The following is a 13,584-nucleotide window of genomic DNA, read 5'->3' as shown; positions in this document are numbered from 1 at the left end:
AGGCATGACTGCGGACGGTTCGCTGGTCCTGCGGCTCGGCTGGACCTCCCGCAGGCATGCCTGCGGCAGTTCAACCGGAGCCGCCGGACCAGCGAACCGCCCGCAGCTGCGGGAGGTCCAGTCGAGCGACCAGCGGACCCTCCGCAGTCATGCCCGCGGGAGGTCCGCTGCTCCCGCGGCTCGGGGGCGCTTCCCGGGCATGACTGCTTGGGGCGGCCAAATTTGTAGAGCCGCCCCTGGCTGCAACCTTGGGAGGGGAAAGGAGCCAGACCAGATCAGTAGAACAGGTCAGCTACTGACTTGTGGCTCGCCTTCTCAGTCCCCCCACCGGGCTTGCCTACTCACCCCCCCGCCACTGCCCACCCGCTCACCTCCTCAGTCCCAGCCAGTGATGAGCTGCCAAAATCTAAACAAGTGGTTCCCTCCTCACCTCAGAAGGCGGTCGTGACCTCCCCCCCGGAACCCTGCCCCATCCACCTCCTTCCCTGTCCCCTGACTGCCCCCCGCTACCCCATCCAACCCCTCCTCTCATTCCTGATGGCCCCCTGGGACCCCTGCCCCATCCAACTACTCCTTCTCCCTGTCCCCTGACTGCCCCTGGAACCCCTGCCCCCCATCCAACCTCCCCCTCGTTTCTGATGCCCCCCCGGGACCCTTGCCCATATTCAACCCCCCTGTTCCCCACTCTCTGACCACCCCTACTCCTATCAACTCCCCCCCCTGACCACCCACTGAACTCCCCTGCCCTCTATCCAGCCCCGCCCCCTTACCGCGCTGCCTGGAGGTGGCTGGCAGCGCTACTGACGCACTGTTCGGCTGGCGGCAGGCCACGCCACTGCCATGTAGCGCCTGGAGCACCGGGTCAGGCCGAGCTCGCAGCCCCCCTGCTTCCTGTGAATCAGCTGTTCGCGCGGGAAGCCTAGGAGGGCGGAGAAGCGGTGCGGCAGCTTCGCGCTCAGGCCCAGGGAGACAGAGATGGAGGTCAGCTGGGGTGGGGGGGCCACCCGCGCCACAGCAGGTAACCCGGGGAGCGCGCAGGGGAACTGCTCCCCGGCCCAGCTCATCTGCATTCCACCTCCCTGGGCCTGAGCACAAAGCTGCCGCACTGCTTCTCAACCCTCCTAGGCTTCCCACGCAAACAGCTGATTCGTGGGAAGCAGGGGGTGGGGAGACGCGGGGCGGAACGTTCAGGGGAGGAGGCGGCAGAGGCAGAGCCACAGTGAGCTGGGGCCAGCTGCCCGCCCACCTGCCCCCTCCGCCACTGCCCACCTGCTCGTTTGCCTCCTCAGCCCCCCTCCCTCCCTCACCCGCCGCCGCGGGCCGTATGCTGTGCAGGCCTGGTCTGATGGGTCCCTTCTGCCCTTAAACTTTCACTCTGTGACATTGGAACAACTTGGCAAGAGTTGTGGCAATTTTCCATCACTGGCAATTTAAAAAAAACATTTGCTTTTTTTATTTTATTTTTTTTAATGTTGTAGTTAAAATTAGTTCAGGGAGGTCCAGTGGTCTTTGTTTTTCTAGAAAAGGTCTTATCTATGTAATAGTCACTTTCAAAGTCACCTGCTTTCTCACCTTCCACTAAGCTAAAGACATTGTGTGGTTACAAAGGTTATTGAAATATTTAGCATCTCACTCAGTTTTATGCTCTGGGGGTTGATTAGAATGCTTTTGTTTCCATAGGTACCTCAACACACAGTTTATTAAGAAAAACAAATTAACTGAAGCTGATCTTCAGTATGGCTATGGAGGTGTGGATATAAGTGAACCACTGATGGAAATAGGAGAGGTAAGTACCCATGAAAGTAGATGTAAGAGGTAACCATAAAGTGTACATATAATTCAGCTGTGTTCTTTTAAATGTTGATTTTTACAATTGAAAATGTATACAATCTAAAAATATATAGCTTGACTTTCAATGGGAGTATTGAGCACCTTGGAAAATCAGGTTAAAAAGTTTTATAGAGGACTTATCGGTTCCTTATCTTAAATAAGGTACAACCTGGGGGTGGGAGAAACACATATAGGTGTGGATCTGTGTAAATATTGTTGATAAAGCAGATCTGGGATTTGTCAAACAAAAGAATTGAAAATGGAAACGAACATTGGGAAGGATGTTAATTCCTGTCCAAATCTCTCTTCAGTTTGTGGATTTTTAAACTGCATTTACTATGGGATAAGTTTTCTGTGATGTGTGTATCTTTACAGCTAGCACTTGATATGTGGAGGAAATTAATGATTGAGCCACTGCAGGGTATCCTCATTCGAATGCTCCTCCGAGAAATTAAAAAGTGAGTGCTTGCTTGTTTTCTATTAGTTAACAGTGTTTCTAACCTAGTCTAAATTTTTTTGTAATTGTTTGCTTGGAGAGGCCTGTGAATTCATTGGACTTTAGCTAAGCTGCTTTCTTATTTTAGTATAAACCAACTCTGAATGTGCTGCTATTACCTCATTAATGTGCCAAAAGCTTTAGCTGTCGAAAATATAAACCCTTCCGTTGCGATTTACTTGTGCAGAAAGAGAACCTGAGTTGAAAAATTTAATTCTCTATAGTTAGGCCTGGAAGAATTTGATGATTATTATTTATTTGAAATTCAGTTAATATCAATTTTTATTTTTAAGCTTTTTTTATTTATTATTATTTTCTTTAAATACATTTCCAGTTTCACACTGCAGTTACAGGGGGGCTACTTGTGGCTACAGGACTGATGACACTGGATCCCTGCAGCTATGAGGTGCGCAGAAAGCTGTCATCTTGGCAGTGCAGAGCAGAGGCTCCTGGGGGAGGCCACCCCCTTGCTGCATGGCCCCTGGCTGGGGATGGCTCCCACACTCCCAGCTGGTGTGTGAATGAATGGGACCACGACAGTGGGGCTGCAGAGAGTTACCTGCACCACTATGGGGCTGGATTCCTGTAGGCGCAAAGTAGGTGGGACATCGTGCTTGCCGACTGTTACCAATGGATATTTTTTTTTCATCTGTTCCAATGTGTCAGGTGAAATAGATGTTAGATGGAGGACTAACAGTTCAAATCAAATCCTGCCAAGCCTAACTATAATCCAGAGGGAATGTTCTTTAGTACCTAACACTTGAGACTAGAACTCTGGTTTCTTTTCCTACTTCTAATGCTGAGTTGAAGAGAAACCTTGAGCTAGACACAGTGTTTGTGCCTCCCTTTATATATCTGTGTAATGGAGATTTTTACCTGCTGCTCCTTTCAACTGGATTTTATGAAAATGTGTTAAGGACTAATATTACATCCTTCTGAAACATTACTTCTGAAGCCTGTAATATACCTAATGTTTAGAGCTGCCTACGACCACTTCTTCTGGAGCCAATGTGGACAGTGATTCAAGGATAAATTGGATGTTAAGTAACGATAATCATATCTTAACTCTTTTGAGTCTGGTGAACAAGGGTCATAAGCATATTCCACTTAGCAATGTAGAAGTTTCTGTTTAGTTATACTAAGAACAAGCGGCCTGGATTTTCATCTTGACTGTTTATTAGCTGACCTAAATGTGAATGATACAACTGAGACAGAGGGCCTGATCAATGAAAATTAGGTATTTCGTAGGAAAAGGATGCTGACACGCTTATTAGAGAGGGCTATTTATTGTCAACCATGAAGCAACACTTCCAAGAAGTATGAAAATGATCACATTCCTTCACTGTGGAGAGTTAGCTGATTATGGGCCTGATCCAAAGACTGTTGCAGTCAATGGAATGACTCCAATTGATTTCAGTGGGCTTTTGATCAGGCCTATAAGAGAGTGGGGCTGGTTGATTTTTAAAGAAACTTTGAAAGTGGTAAAAACTCTGTGCCTGTAGGGCTCTAAGCAGCATTATCGTCTAATGGCTAGACCTGATTTCCCTTTTCTGCTCTGCCACAGGCACTGCTGTATGACTTGGAGCAAGTAATTTCACATCTGTTCCTTAGTTTCTCCATCTGTGAAATAAGGCAATTGACTTTCCTTTCCAAAGCAATTTATAATCTATGCATGATGAAATGCACTATACAAGCAAGAACTGATTATTATTGTTACAAAAAATTATTTCTTTCAAGTACTGGACAGTATAGTGCTTGCTGTCAAACCTTTACAATTTTGCCTTTGCTGAACTAATATTACAGTAGTATTTGTGCTGTCTTCCGTGATTAGTACAAGCAATATTGCCAGCAATTAGTATTATGGCAAAGAACAATTGTGAAGATTTTAGTGGCAACTGCAGTAGCTGTCTTAGAATCAAGTTTAGCAGTGCAGGGATTGCACCATATCTTTGTAGGAAGAAAAAGTATTAAATTGCATCTCATACGGAAATATCTGAAGTAACAAATATTACATGAAGTGGATAGAACATTGAACTACATAAACTAAATTATATGCACACTTTTCATATACAGTACTCAGTACTCATAAAAGTATAATCTGCTTCATGCAATTATTTCTACATGTTTTGTGGTATTTTTCAAAAACATATCAGTAAGTAGAATGGGAGTTATACCTTTTATAACTGGAACTTTTAATGCATAACACAGTATAAAATTAGTACATAAATATAGCCCAGAATCATGAGTGATGTGGAGAAAGTTGATAAGGAAAAGTTATTTACTTATTCCCATAATACAAGAACTAGAGGCCACCAAATGAAATTTATAGGCAGCAGGTTTAAAACAAATAAAAGGAAGTTCTTCTTCACGCAGCGCGCAGTCAATTTGTGGAACTCCTTACCTGAGGAGTTTGTGAAGGCTAGGATTATAACAGCGTTTAAAAGAGAACTGGATAAATTCATGGTGGTTAAGTCCATAAATGGCTATTAGCCAGGATGGGTAAGGAATGGTGTCTCTAGCCTCTGTCTGTCAGAGGATGGAGATGGATGGCAGGAGAGAGATCACTTGATCATTGCCTGTTAGGTTCACTCCCTCTGGGGCACCTGGCATTGGCCACTGTCGGTAGACAGGATACTGGGCTAGATGGACCTTTGGTCTGACCCGGTACGGCCATTCTTATGCTCTTATGGATGAGGACTGATAGATCATATAGAGAGAGATTGCTTTGTGAAAAGCGTTTAGCCGCAGGTGATATGATGTTTTTCTCTTTTATCATTTTCCTGTGTGAGTTCATTCAAGACTCTCCTGATTGCCTTTCTGGTTTTACCCACACAGTAGTTATTGGGCCATGTAGTGCACTGGATGAGATAAACCACACATTGTGTTCGGTATCTGTAGGAACCATAGGTCTTGAAAGGTGAGATATGTGGGGTGCTGATCATAGTAGCAGTGAAGATATGTCTTTAGGTTTTGCATCTGTTGTTTTGGCAGGGTGTTGTGACACTTTGAGTTAGTGTGTTCCTCAGAGTACCATCTTTGCTACCAGGGACATCATTTCCTTAGATACCAGAATCCCTAACAGTGACGGCATGGGTGCCTGTTTCAGATATTTACAAGACAATGGACAGTCCTCCGATACCTACCCAAAAAACACATGCCAAACTCATCCATTTTACATTCAACAACAAACACTGAGTCAAACTACTATAGGTACTAGGATGGCTCCTGAATATACCAACCTCTTCATGGGCCACCTTGAAGAATTACTGCACAAATGAACCACAAAACCTGAGATTCAATATTTTCATCCTCTGCACAGCCAGCCACTCAAATACCACAGAATATGCTCTGAGGAGGAAGTCTGGGATATATACCTTAACATACTCAAAATCGCCTTCACCCAATAAAGACACTCCACCAGAAAAGTAGATCACATCATGTAATGGGCCACCCAAATACCCCAAGAGAACCTACTTCAATACAGAAATAAATCCCGCGCCTCCCTTCCTTCCCCTCCACCCCCCAAACCACACACCCATAGTTGTCACCTACCACTCCACACTGGAACCCATGTGAGGTATTATTGAACAACTCCAGCCCATACTCAATGGGGACCCCATCCTGAACAAAATCTTTCCTGAACCCCCTCTTCTGGGCTTCAAACAACCTGCCAACCTCTCCAAACTCATCAGAAGCAAGTTCCCCACAGACCAGGACACACCAACTCGAAGTGGCACAAGATCTTGCCAAAACAACAGATGCAAAACCTGAAAACATATCTCCACTGCTACAATGATCCACCTCCGCCACATCACACCTTTCAAGATCCATGGGTCCTACATATGCCTATCACAACATGTGGAGTACCTCATCCAGTGCACTAAATGCCCCAATAGCAACTATATGGATGAAACCAGACAATCACTGTGCTCACGAATGAACTTACACAGGAAAATGATAAAAGAGGAAAACACTGCATCACCTGTGGCTGAACACTTTTCACAAAGCAATCTCTATATCTGACCTATCAGTCCTCATCTGCAAAGGAAACCTGCACAACAACTTGAAAATATGAGCCTAAGAACTTAAATTCATAACTTTGCTAGACACTAAAAATCATGGTCTTAATAAAGACACTGGACTTATGGTTTATAAAACAACAATCTGTAACCCATTAAATCCCCTCCCCTCTCCCATAAACACAGGGGTGTTAATGGACCACTTCAGCTTGAATTGTCCCTTAGAATATGGGTTATCTACTTACAATAATCTATTTGTTTGACCTTGTATTTAGCTTTGACACTCTGAGTACCTTTCCTAGACCTGAGGAACAGTTATTTGTAGCTTGAAAGCTGGTAATAAAGGAGAATATCTCACCCACCTTGTCTCTCCTATATTTCACTGAAACTGTTGATATGTTGGAAATGGTTTTTATTGCTAGATTGTCAAGTATGTTATGGAAAAATAACTACACCTTTACCCTGATATAACGCAACCTGATATAAGGCATGTTCGCATACAACATGGTAAAGCTCTGACATGCTGCTCTGAGCAGTGTGTTAAGTGTGCCGGGCCAGGCTGGGGCAGAGGGTCTTGGGGGTGATCAGGGGCTCCTCCTCCCCCCTTTTGGGGGCCCTACAGTCCCAGAGTGGCCCAGGTGATTAGTGGGGGGCTGGGAACAACCCGCTCTGCTTCCCTCACCCCAGCTCCAGCCGTGTCGCTTGGGGGTGGGGGTTTGGGGAAGGGATCCCCTCCACACTCACCAGCAGCGGCGGAAGTGGAGCAGCCTGGCCCCAGCCCGCTCCACTCTGCCAGCTCCCAGCCGCAGCACTCTGCTTCCCGCCACAGGTGAGTATTGGGGGGGCGTCCTTTCCCCAACCTCCCCGCACTCACCTGCGGCGGGAAGCGGAGCACCGCGGCTGGGAGATGGCAGAATGGAGCAGGCTGGGGCCATGTCGCTCTGCTTCCTGCCACCGGTGAGTGCAGAGGGCGTCCTTTCCCCAACCTCCCCTCACTCAGCAGCGGGAAGCGGAGCAGCCCAGCCCCAGCCAGCTCCACTCCGCCAGCTCCCAGCTGCGGTGCTCCACTTCTCGCCGCAGGTGAGTGCAGGACCTTTCCCCACCTGCCCCCCAGCAACACGGCTGTGGCCAGGGCAAGGAAAGCGGAGTGGCCTGGGGCCGCGTCGTTCCGCTTCCCGCCGCAGGTGAGTGCGGGGGCGGGGGGTGGCATTCTTTCCCCAACCTCCCCGCACTCACTGACAGTGGGAAGCGGAGCGCTGCGGCTGGGAGCTGATGGGGTGGAGTGGACTGGGGCAAGGCTGCTCCGCTTCCCGCTGCTGCCAGTGAGTGCCTGTCGGAGGGGAGGGAGGGGGTGGATAGGGGTCGGGTAGGGGGTGGGGTCCTGGGGGTGATTAGGGACGGAGGTCTCTGGAGGGAGCAGTCAGGGAACAAGGAATGCGGGGGGGCAAAGCAAGTTTGATATAACACGGTCTCACCTATAACGTGGTGAGATTTTTTTTGTCTCCCGAGGACCACGTTATATCGGGGTAGAGGTGTATAAGTGTTTTGAAAGGTTTTTTTTGTTTGTTTTTTTGTTTGTTTTTTAGTGCAATACAAACTGAACAATTGAATTGGAATTTTTTTCATCAAGGCCTCTGACTAAAATCTTAAACACATTTATAGTTAACCCTTTAACTAAGTACAAATGACAGTTATACTCTGTTAAATATAAGCCTGTAAATGTGTATTAGTTTTAAAGCAAGAAGACCGCAAAATATAACTAGGAGACTTAAAAATAATCCTGAATATAACACACTTTGTTCCCCCCCTCTAGCCGAAGCTATACTTCTACAAGGCAAGCTGAATGTCAACTTTTGCATTTGTGTTTGAATACAGCAGGAAGCAGACAAGATCATGAATTGTGAGGAAAATTCAATTATGAAATACCTAAACACAGAAATAATTTGAAAAGGATTGAAGTGCTAGTTCAAATGACAGTAATTAGTAGAAACTGTCTAAAACTAGGTTACAAATTTTTCTATTAAACACATATAGTGAACTGGTTTCTTTACTAGCTATGAAATTACTAATAGTTGTTGAGGTGTTCATATTATCCAGTGTAAAAAGAAAATCTATTAAATTCAGTAGCACTCAAAAAAAAAAATGTAAAAATGACATTTTAGTCTTTCATATTCTCAATGACTTCCATATCAAATTTGACTAGTTAACAAGTCTTAAAGCTTTTCTTAAAGCACAGCTTGTTCAAAAATCAAACTGAGTTCTTCCTGATGGTATACTTTCATAATCATTACAAACCAGTAATGTATTTTGTTCACAAAATTTGCAACATAATTTGCTCTTCAGTAGTTGGTTTGTTTTGCAATGTTGAATATTGGCATTAGTGCACACACAAATTCCTAGTAAACAAGCAGATGTGAATTGGAATACATACTTAAGAATAAGATTGTGTGCAAAGTATCCTGGATCCATTTTTTAAAAACAGCTTTTTAACCACATTTATTAACAGAACTTTGGATCTGAAGTAGTAATTGGAAATTTATTCTTGCGTTCTTTCTGGTTACTTAAAGAATTAACACTACAGTACATTTATTTTGAAGGCCATCTAATGTAAACATAGGCTTTCCTTGCAAGGACAGCCTGTGTTTTTACTGTTGTACCCTGAACCTTAAATGTGCGTATTGGTCACAGTTGTGCAGTGTGCACTATGCTGCTGCCTTGTCATTCCACCACTATAATTTAGTTCTTAAAATGACATAACAGTGTGGTTGACATGAGTTTCATTGTGTTTTACTTTAAAAGTTGTGCAGTTTTTCTTATTTGATTTTAAAAAATTAAATCGTGGGGGTGTTGGCAGGTTCAAGTGTATCATAGTCTTGTGGTATCTATAGGCTGCTTATTTGACTGACAGGCCATCTGATGTATCAGATAAATGCATGGTGATGAAGTTTTCCACATAGTTCTATCAATAAATATATTAACAAAATAATCGATAGCAAGATTATACTGCTCAGAAATAAGTTTTATATGTGCTTATCTTAAAATGAGGAACTTATAAAGTGCCTGTTAGAAAATTATGTTCTAAAGTACCATAGTGGGCATTGTCATTTTCTGAAGAATCATTTTTTAATATCTATACAAAGATGTTTATTTTTAAACATAATCTTATTTTAAAAAAATAAAAATGTAAAAATCTGAAGTGGCTTGAAATATGAGGAGACCTCAATAGTGTTCATTTACCTATTAAAATATTTTCTCTTTTTTTTTTTTTTTGGTGAGCCAAAACGTATTATCTTTGCAACACAGTCATGTTTGAAATACTTACATAATAGCATACCTGTAGTGAAAGAGTGAGTACACTAGAAAATGTTTGGCAGTACAGCAATACCAGCAAACTCTCCTGCTGTAGTCGAAGCTTCGATCAGCAAATATTGACTTTGGCTTTTATAGCTTATATCAGTTCCACGAATGAAGTAGGCTATACTGACAACAGTTTTTTGCTGGTATATCTGTCTCTACACTAGGGCTTTTGCCCATATAAAAAATTTATTAAAAAAATCCTACTGCAAACCCATGTTATTACACTGACAAAAGTTTCTAGTGCATACCAGGCGTGGGCCAATTCTGTCACTAATTTTAAGAACCCTCATCTTTTCTTTTACTTTATTTATAGTTCACTGTTTTGTGTGATGGTTGGGTCTGGACTATTTTTGTTCTACGTGTCTGTTCTAGGTTTCTTGGTTTATGAGTTTCATTATTGTAGGTACATAGAAAGCTTGATGGTACTGGCTGCTCCAGAACATTACTAACAAACAAGAAGATTGTAGATGTGCTGTGTCTGTAAAATGTCTATAACAAACACATTTGCTGCTTTTTTTGTCTTGGCGAAGGTCACTTTTTCCTTAATGTTGTTTCTATATGAGTTTCACACTTGAGGAGACAGTTTTGAATTATCCTCTTTGGACCCTCCAGAGGAACGCTCATCAAAGTGATAGAAAAATTGCCATGGATCTAAGGGCAAAACACTAGATATAGCTTGCTCTTTAGGTTCCAAGGGATCTCAGAAAACTTCAAATCTTGGAATTACTTAAATGGTGCTTAAAGAGCCAGTTCCTGTGGATCCATTGAGTAGTGGATCAAGGAGGTATTCCAGAACAGATGTTGGTGCTAGAGCTTCATTTGGTATGGTATAGTATTTGGTCCTTGACAGAGTAGTTTCTGGTCTGACAACATCTTTTCCTCCTCTGGCTAGGACCTAGGACCTGAGAGGTATCTGTGTCAGTCTCAGTTATAGCAGAAATAAGCCTCTTCCAGGTCATTCTGGCATCCAGCATCCTGTTGGCTTCACAGGGGACTATTTCTAATTTTAGATGGATTTAGAGGGGTGCTCAAAGTAAAAAAACTGTTTGTGTGTGTGTCCTGGTCCCTATACATGCTAGCCTTTTGCTGCTCTGGACCATTTTTGCTTTTGAACCATGTGATCTTTTTGATAGCAACCTCTTGCTTCTCACTAACATTCTTGCTCTAGAGGACCACAAGAAAATCCTGTGCCTGTTTGCTACCCTTCACATAAAAGGGACAGAAATACTTCATCAGTTCTATGTGGACCTCCTCTAGTTTGGAGAGCATTCGTCTATGATGACCTTTCAGGTACAGATGGTAGGCGATGAATACAATGTGCTGTCTGAGTCAGTGCTTGGCAAAAATGAACATTGTTTGACTCAGAGAGAAGCTAATGATGGCTGTAAGTTATTAAAGATGAAAATATTTGTAAGATGGAACTTACCACAATTTTTGGTAGCAGTTTTGTTCTTTACTATTATGCTTGAAGCTGCTAAAACACACATTCTGAGAAATCGGCGTCAGACTGCATCATGGTTAATGGAGATGGAGGAGGAGGAGGAGGAGTTTGTAGTAAAAAATGACACATCATGAGAGAAAGTGGCTTAGAGACTGAAGAACGCAGTAGAGAATACAAGAAATTGAGCAGACGGATTCAAAGGAAGACTTGATCAGATAAGAACAAATACATCACAGCAAAATGAAAGGATCTTGAGAGTTATAAAGAGAGTAAGAATATAAAAGATATATTCACAGTGGTCAGACTTCCCACTGAAAGGTTTTCCCTGCAACAGAGTGTAATAGAAGATCACAATGGCAGAATTCTTACTGAAGATGATGATATCAAACACAGGTGGATGGATTATTGCGCCAGTCTCATCAGAGCCACTTACAATGCAGGACGACAGAAAAGAGACTATAGAGACCGAACTATCAGTCTTGTGGGAGGAAGGGGTGCGTGCTATTATGAAAATGAAGCCTATGATAGCACTCAAGTAGATAACGTAACTAGAATTGCTAAAAGTGATTGGTGACGACTATATTGATCTTGTGGAAAATTTGCAACAATGCATGAATGACTAAAAATTGGCCAGACAACTGAATGAAGGGAATTTTTCTGCCCTCACCAAAGAGAGAGGATATTACAGAGGTCAGTAACTAGCATACTGTCTCCCTGCTATGACGTGCAATTAAAGTGCTGATGTACATAATTCAGGATTGCATGAAGTGAATGATAGAAGCAGAGCTATCACCACAGCAAGCTGGTTTCAGAGAGGGACAAGCACACGTGAACAAATTGCGAATATATGTCATGTCATATTCAAAAATGCAGACTGTATAATCACCCATAGATTGTGTTTCATTGACTTCTCCAAAGTGTTTGTCATCTGACATGACTGTCTCTGGAAGACACTGGCAAACATGGGGATTCCAAAGCATCTAACTGAACTCATTAGTATCGAATGTCAGTAACAGACCATGTCAACAGCAGTGGGCGATAGTGAGTGGTTAAACTTTTTCATGGGGCAGCATGAGAGAGAATGAACATGTACAGAGAATTTATTATGTGAGAAGCCCTGGAAGTTTTTGATAAAGAGGAAGGAGCTGGGGTTTCTGTTGGTGGACACTTCTTAACTAACTTCAAGTATGATGCTCTTCGCTGCAACCATTGATGCAATGAATGTAGAAGTCTGTAAAACTGTTAGTGAGGAATATGGATTATTTCTGAATGGTGAAAACTAAATGGACATATGTTGAAACAATAACAGGATGCAAGTGGACTTGACAATTTAATGGTCAAGTGGTAGAGGCAGCAGATAGGTGATCCCAGATAATTAGATTTATCTAATGAAGGAGTCTACACCAAAAAAATTAGATCACCAGGGATGGCTTGCTCAGCCATGGTCTTCCTTATGAAAGTGTGGAAAGACCATGGCATCTTGGAATGTACAAAGGTTCAACGGGTGAAAAGCTTAAGATTTCTCCATCACTACTTATGAGTGGAATCCCGGGGAACAAATGCTGCTGACAAGAAGAAAACTGAAGCCTTTGCGATGTGATGCTGGTGAAGACTCTTGTATCTCCTGGATGGGAAAGACAAAAAACATGTTGGAAATATTATTGGAGAGAAATCAGCAAGAGCAAGCTTACATACTTGGATCACAGACGGTATATATAGAGAGAAGAACCTGGAGACATTTATCATGGAAGGAGTGGTGGTGGGTCATTTGTAGTAAGGATCAACAGCATAGAGATGAATAAATTGTGTGTAGCCTATCATTGGGAGATCAGTTTCTTAGTGTGCAAGTGAGTGATGGATCAAAAAGGCTTCCAGAAGTGCTAAGAAGTCACCAGTATTCAGACAGGAATAAATGGATTTTACTTATTTACCTACCTACTTCTTAAGCTGGAGTTCATTGACTTCTAGTATTCTTAATGTGCTCAGTACTTACTCAGTACTTGTTCTGTGGAGGCTGGCAAAGACTTATGCATCACCATTTCTGTAGTCTTCATGGAATGAGAAGGAGAGAAATTGAATCAGTGTTCACTGGTATATCATAAGATTAATCTTATAAATTTTTATCTTTGGTTAATTTAAACAAAAACAATAACTGGAAAATCTTCCATCCAATGTCAAGGGGTTCCATGTCTGATGTCTGTCTTAGTAGTCATACAGTTTCTTAGGAATGCATATTTGTTTTTGCCTATTTCAGTGATCGCTGTGGAGAAGACCCAAACCAGAAAGTAATCCATGGGGTTATTAACTCCTTTGTTCATGTTGAACAGTATAAGAAAAAATTCCCCCTAAAGGTAAAAATGCATGATTGCTTGGTGTATTTTTAATTGTGAATTTTAATACTTTAATACCTTGTATTATTTGTCCTTGATTAGACTTTCTTG

General features: G+C 42.8%; 1 protein-coding gene across 6 annotated transcripts in view; it reads left to right on the top strand.

Moving 5' to 3' along the window:
* The window catches only part of CUL2 (cullin 2), a 102,671-nt gene that overhangs the window by 40,020 nt on the left and 49,067 nt on the right, over positions 1–13,584 (top strand). For 5 of the 6 annotated variants that reach the window (XM_045005276.1, XM_045005277.1, XM_045005278.1 and 2 more), the window contains 4 exons: positions 1,681–1,786; positions 2,206–2,288; positions 8,159–8,245; positions 13,398–13,494. In XM_045005276.1, coding sequence (XP_044861211.1) covers positions 1,681–1,786; positions 2,206–2,288; positions 8,159–8,245; positions 13,398–13,494 — 373 coding nt within the window. The remainder of the gene's footprint in view (positions 1–1,680; positions 1,787–2,205; positions 2,289–8,158; positions 8,246–13,397; positions 13,495–13,584) is intronic. The other variant, XM_045005280.1, reaches the window with a different exon arrangement.

Source organism: Mauremys mutica, chromosome 2, assembly GCF_020497125.1.
Source record: "Mauremys mutica isolate MM-2020 ecotype Southern chromosome 2, ASM2049712v1, whole genome shotgun sequence".
NCBI classification, from domain to species: domain Eukaryota; kingdom Metazoa; phylum Chordata; order Testudines; family Geoemydidae; genus Mauremys; species Mauremys mutica.
Note: the sequence above shows the minus strand (reverse complement) of the source record. Positions and strands in the feature narration are given on the sequence as shown.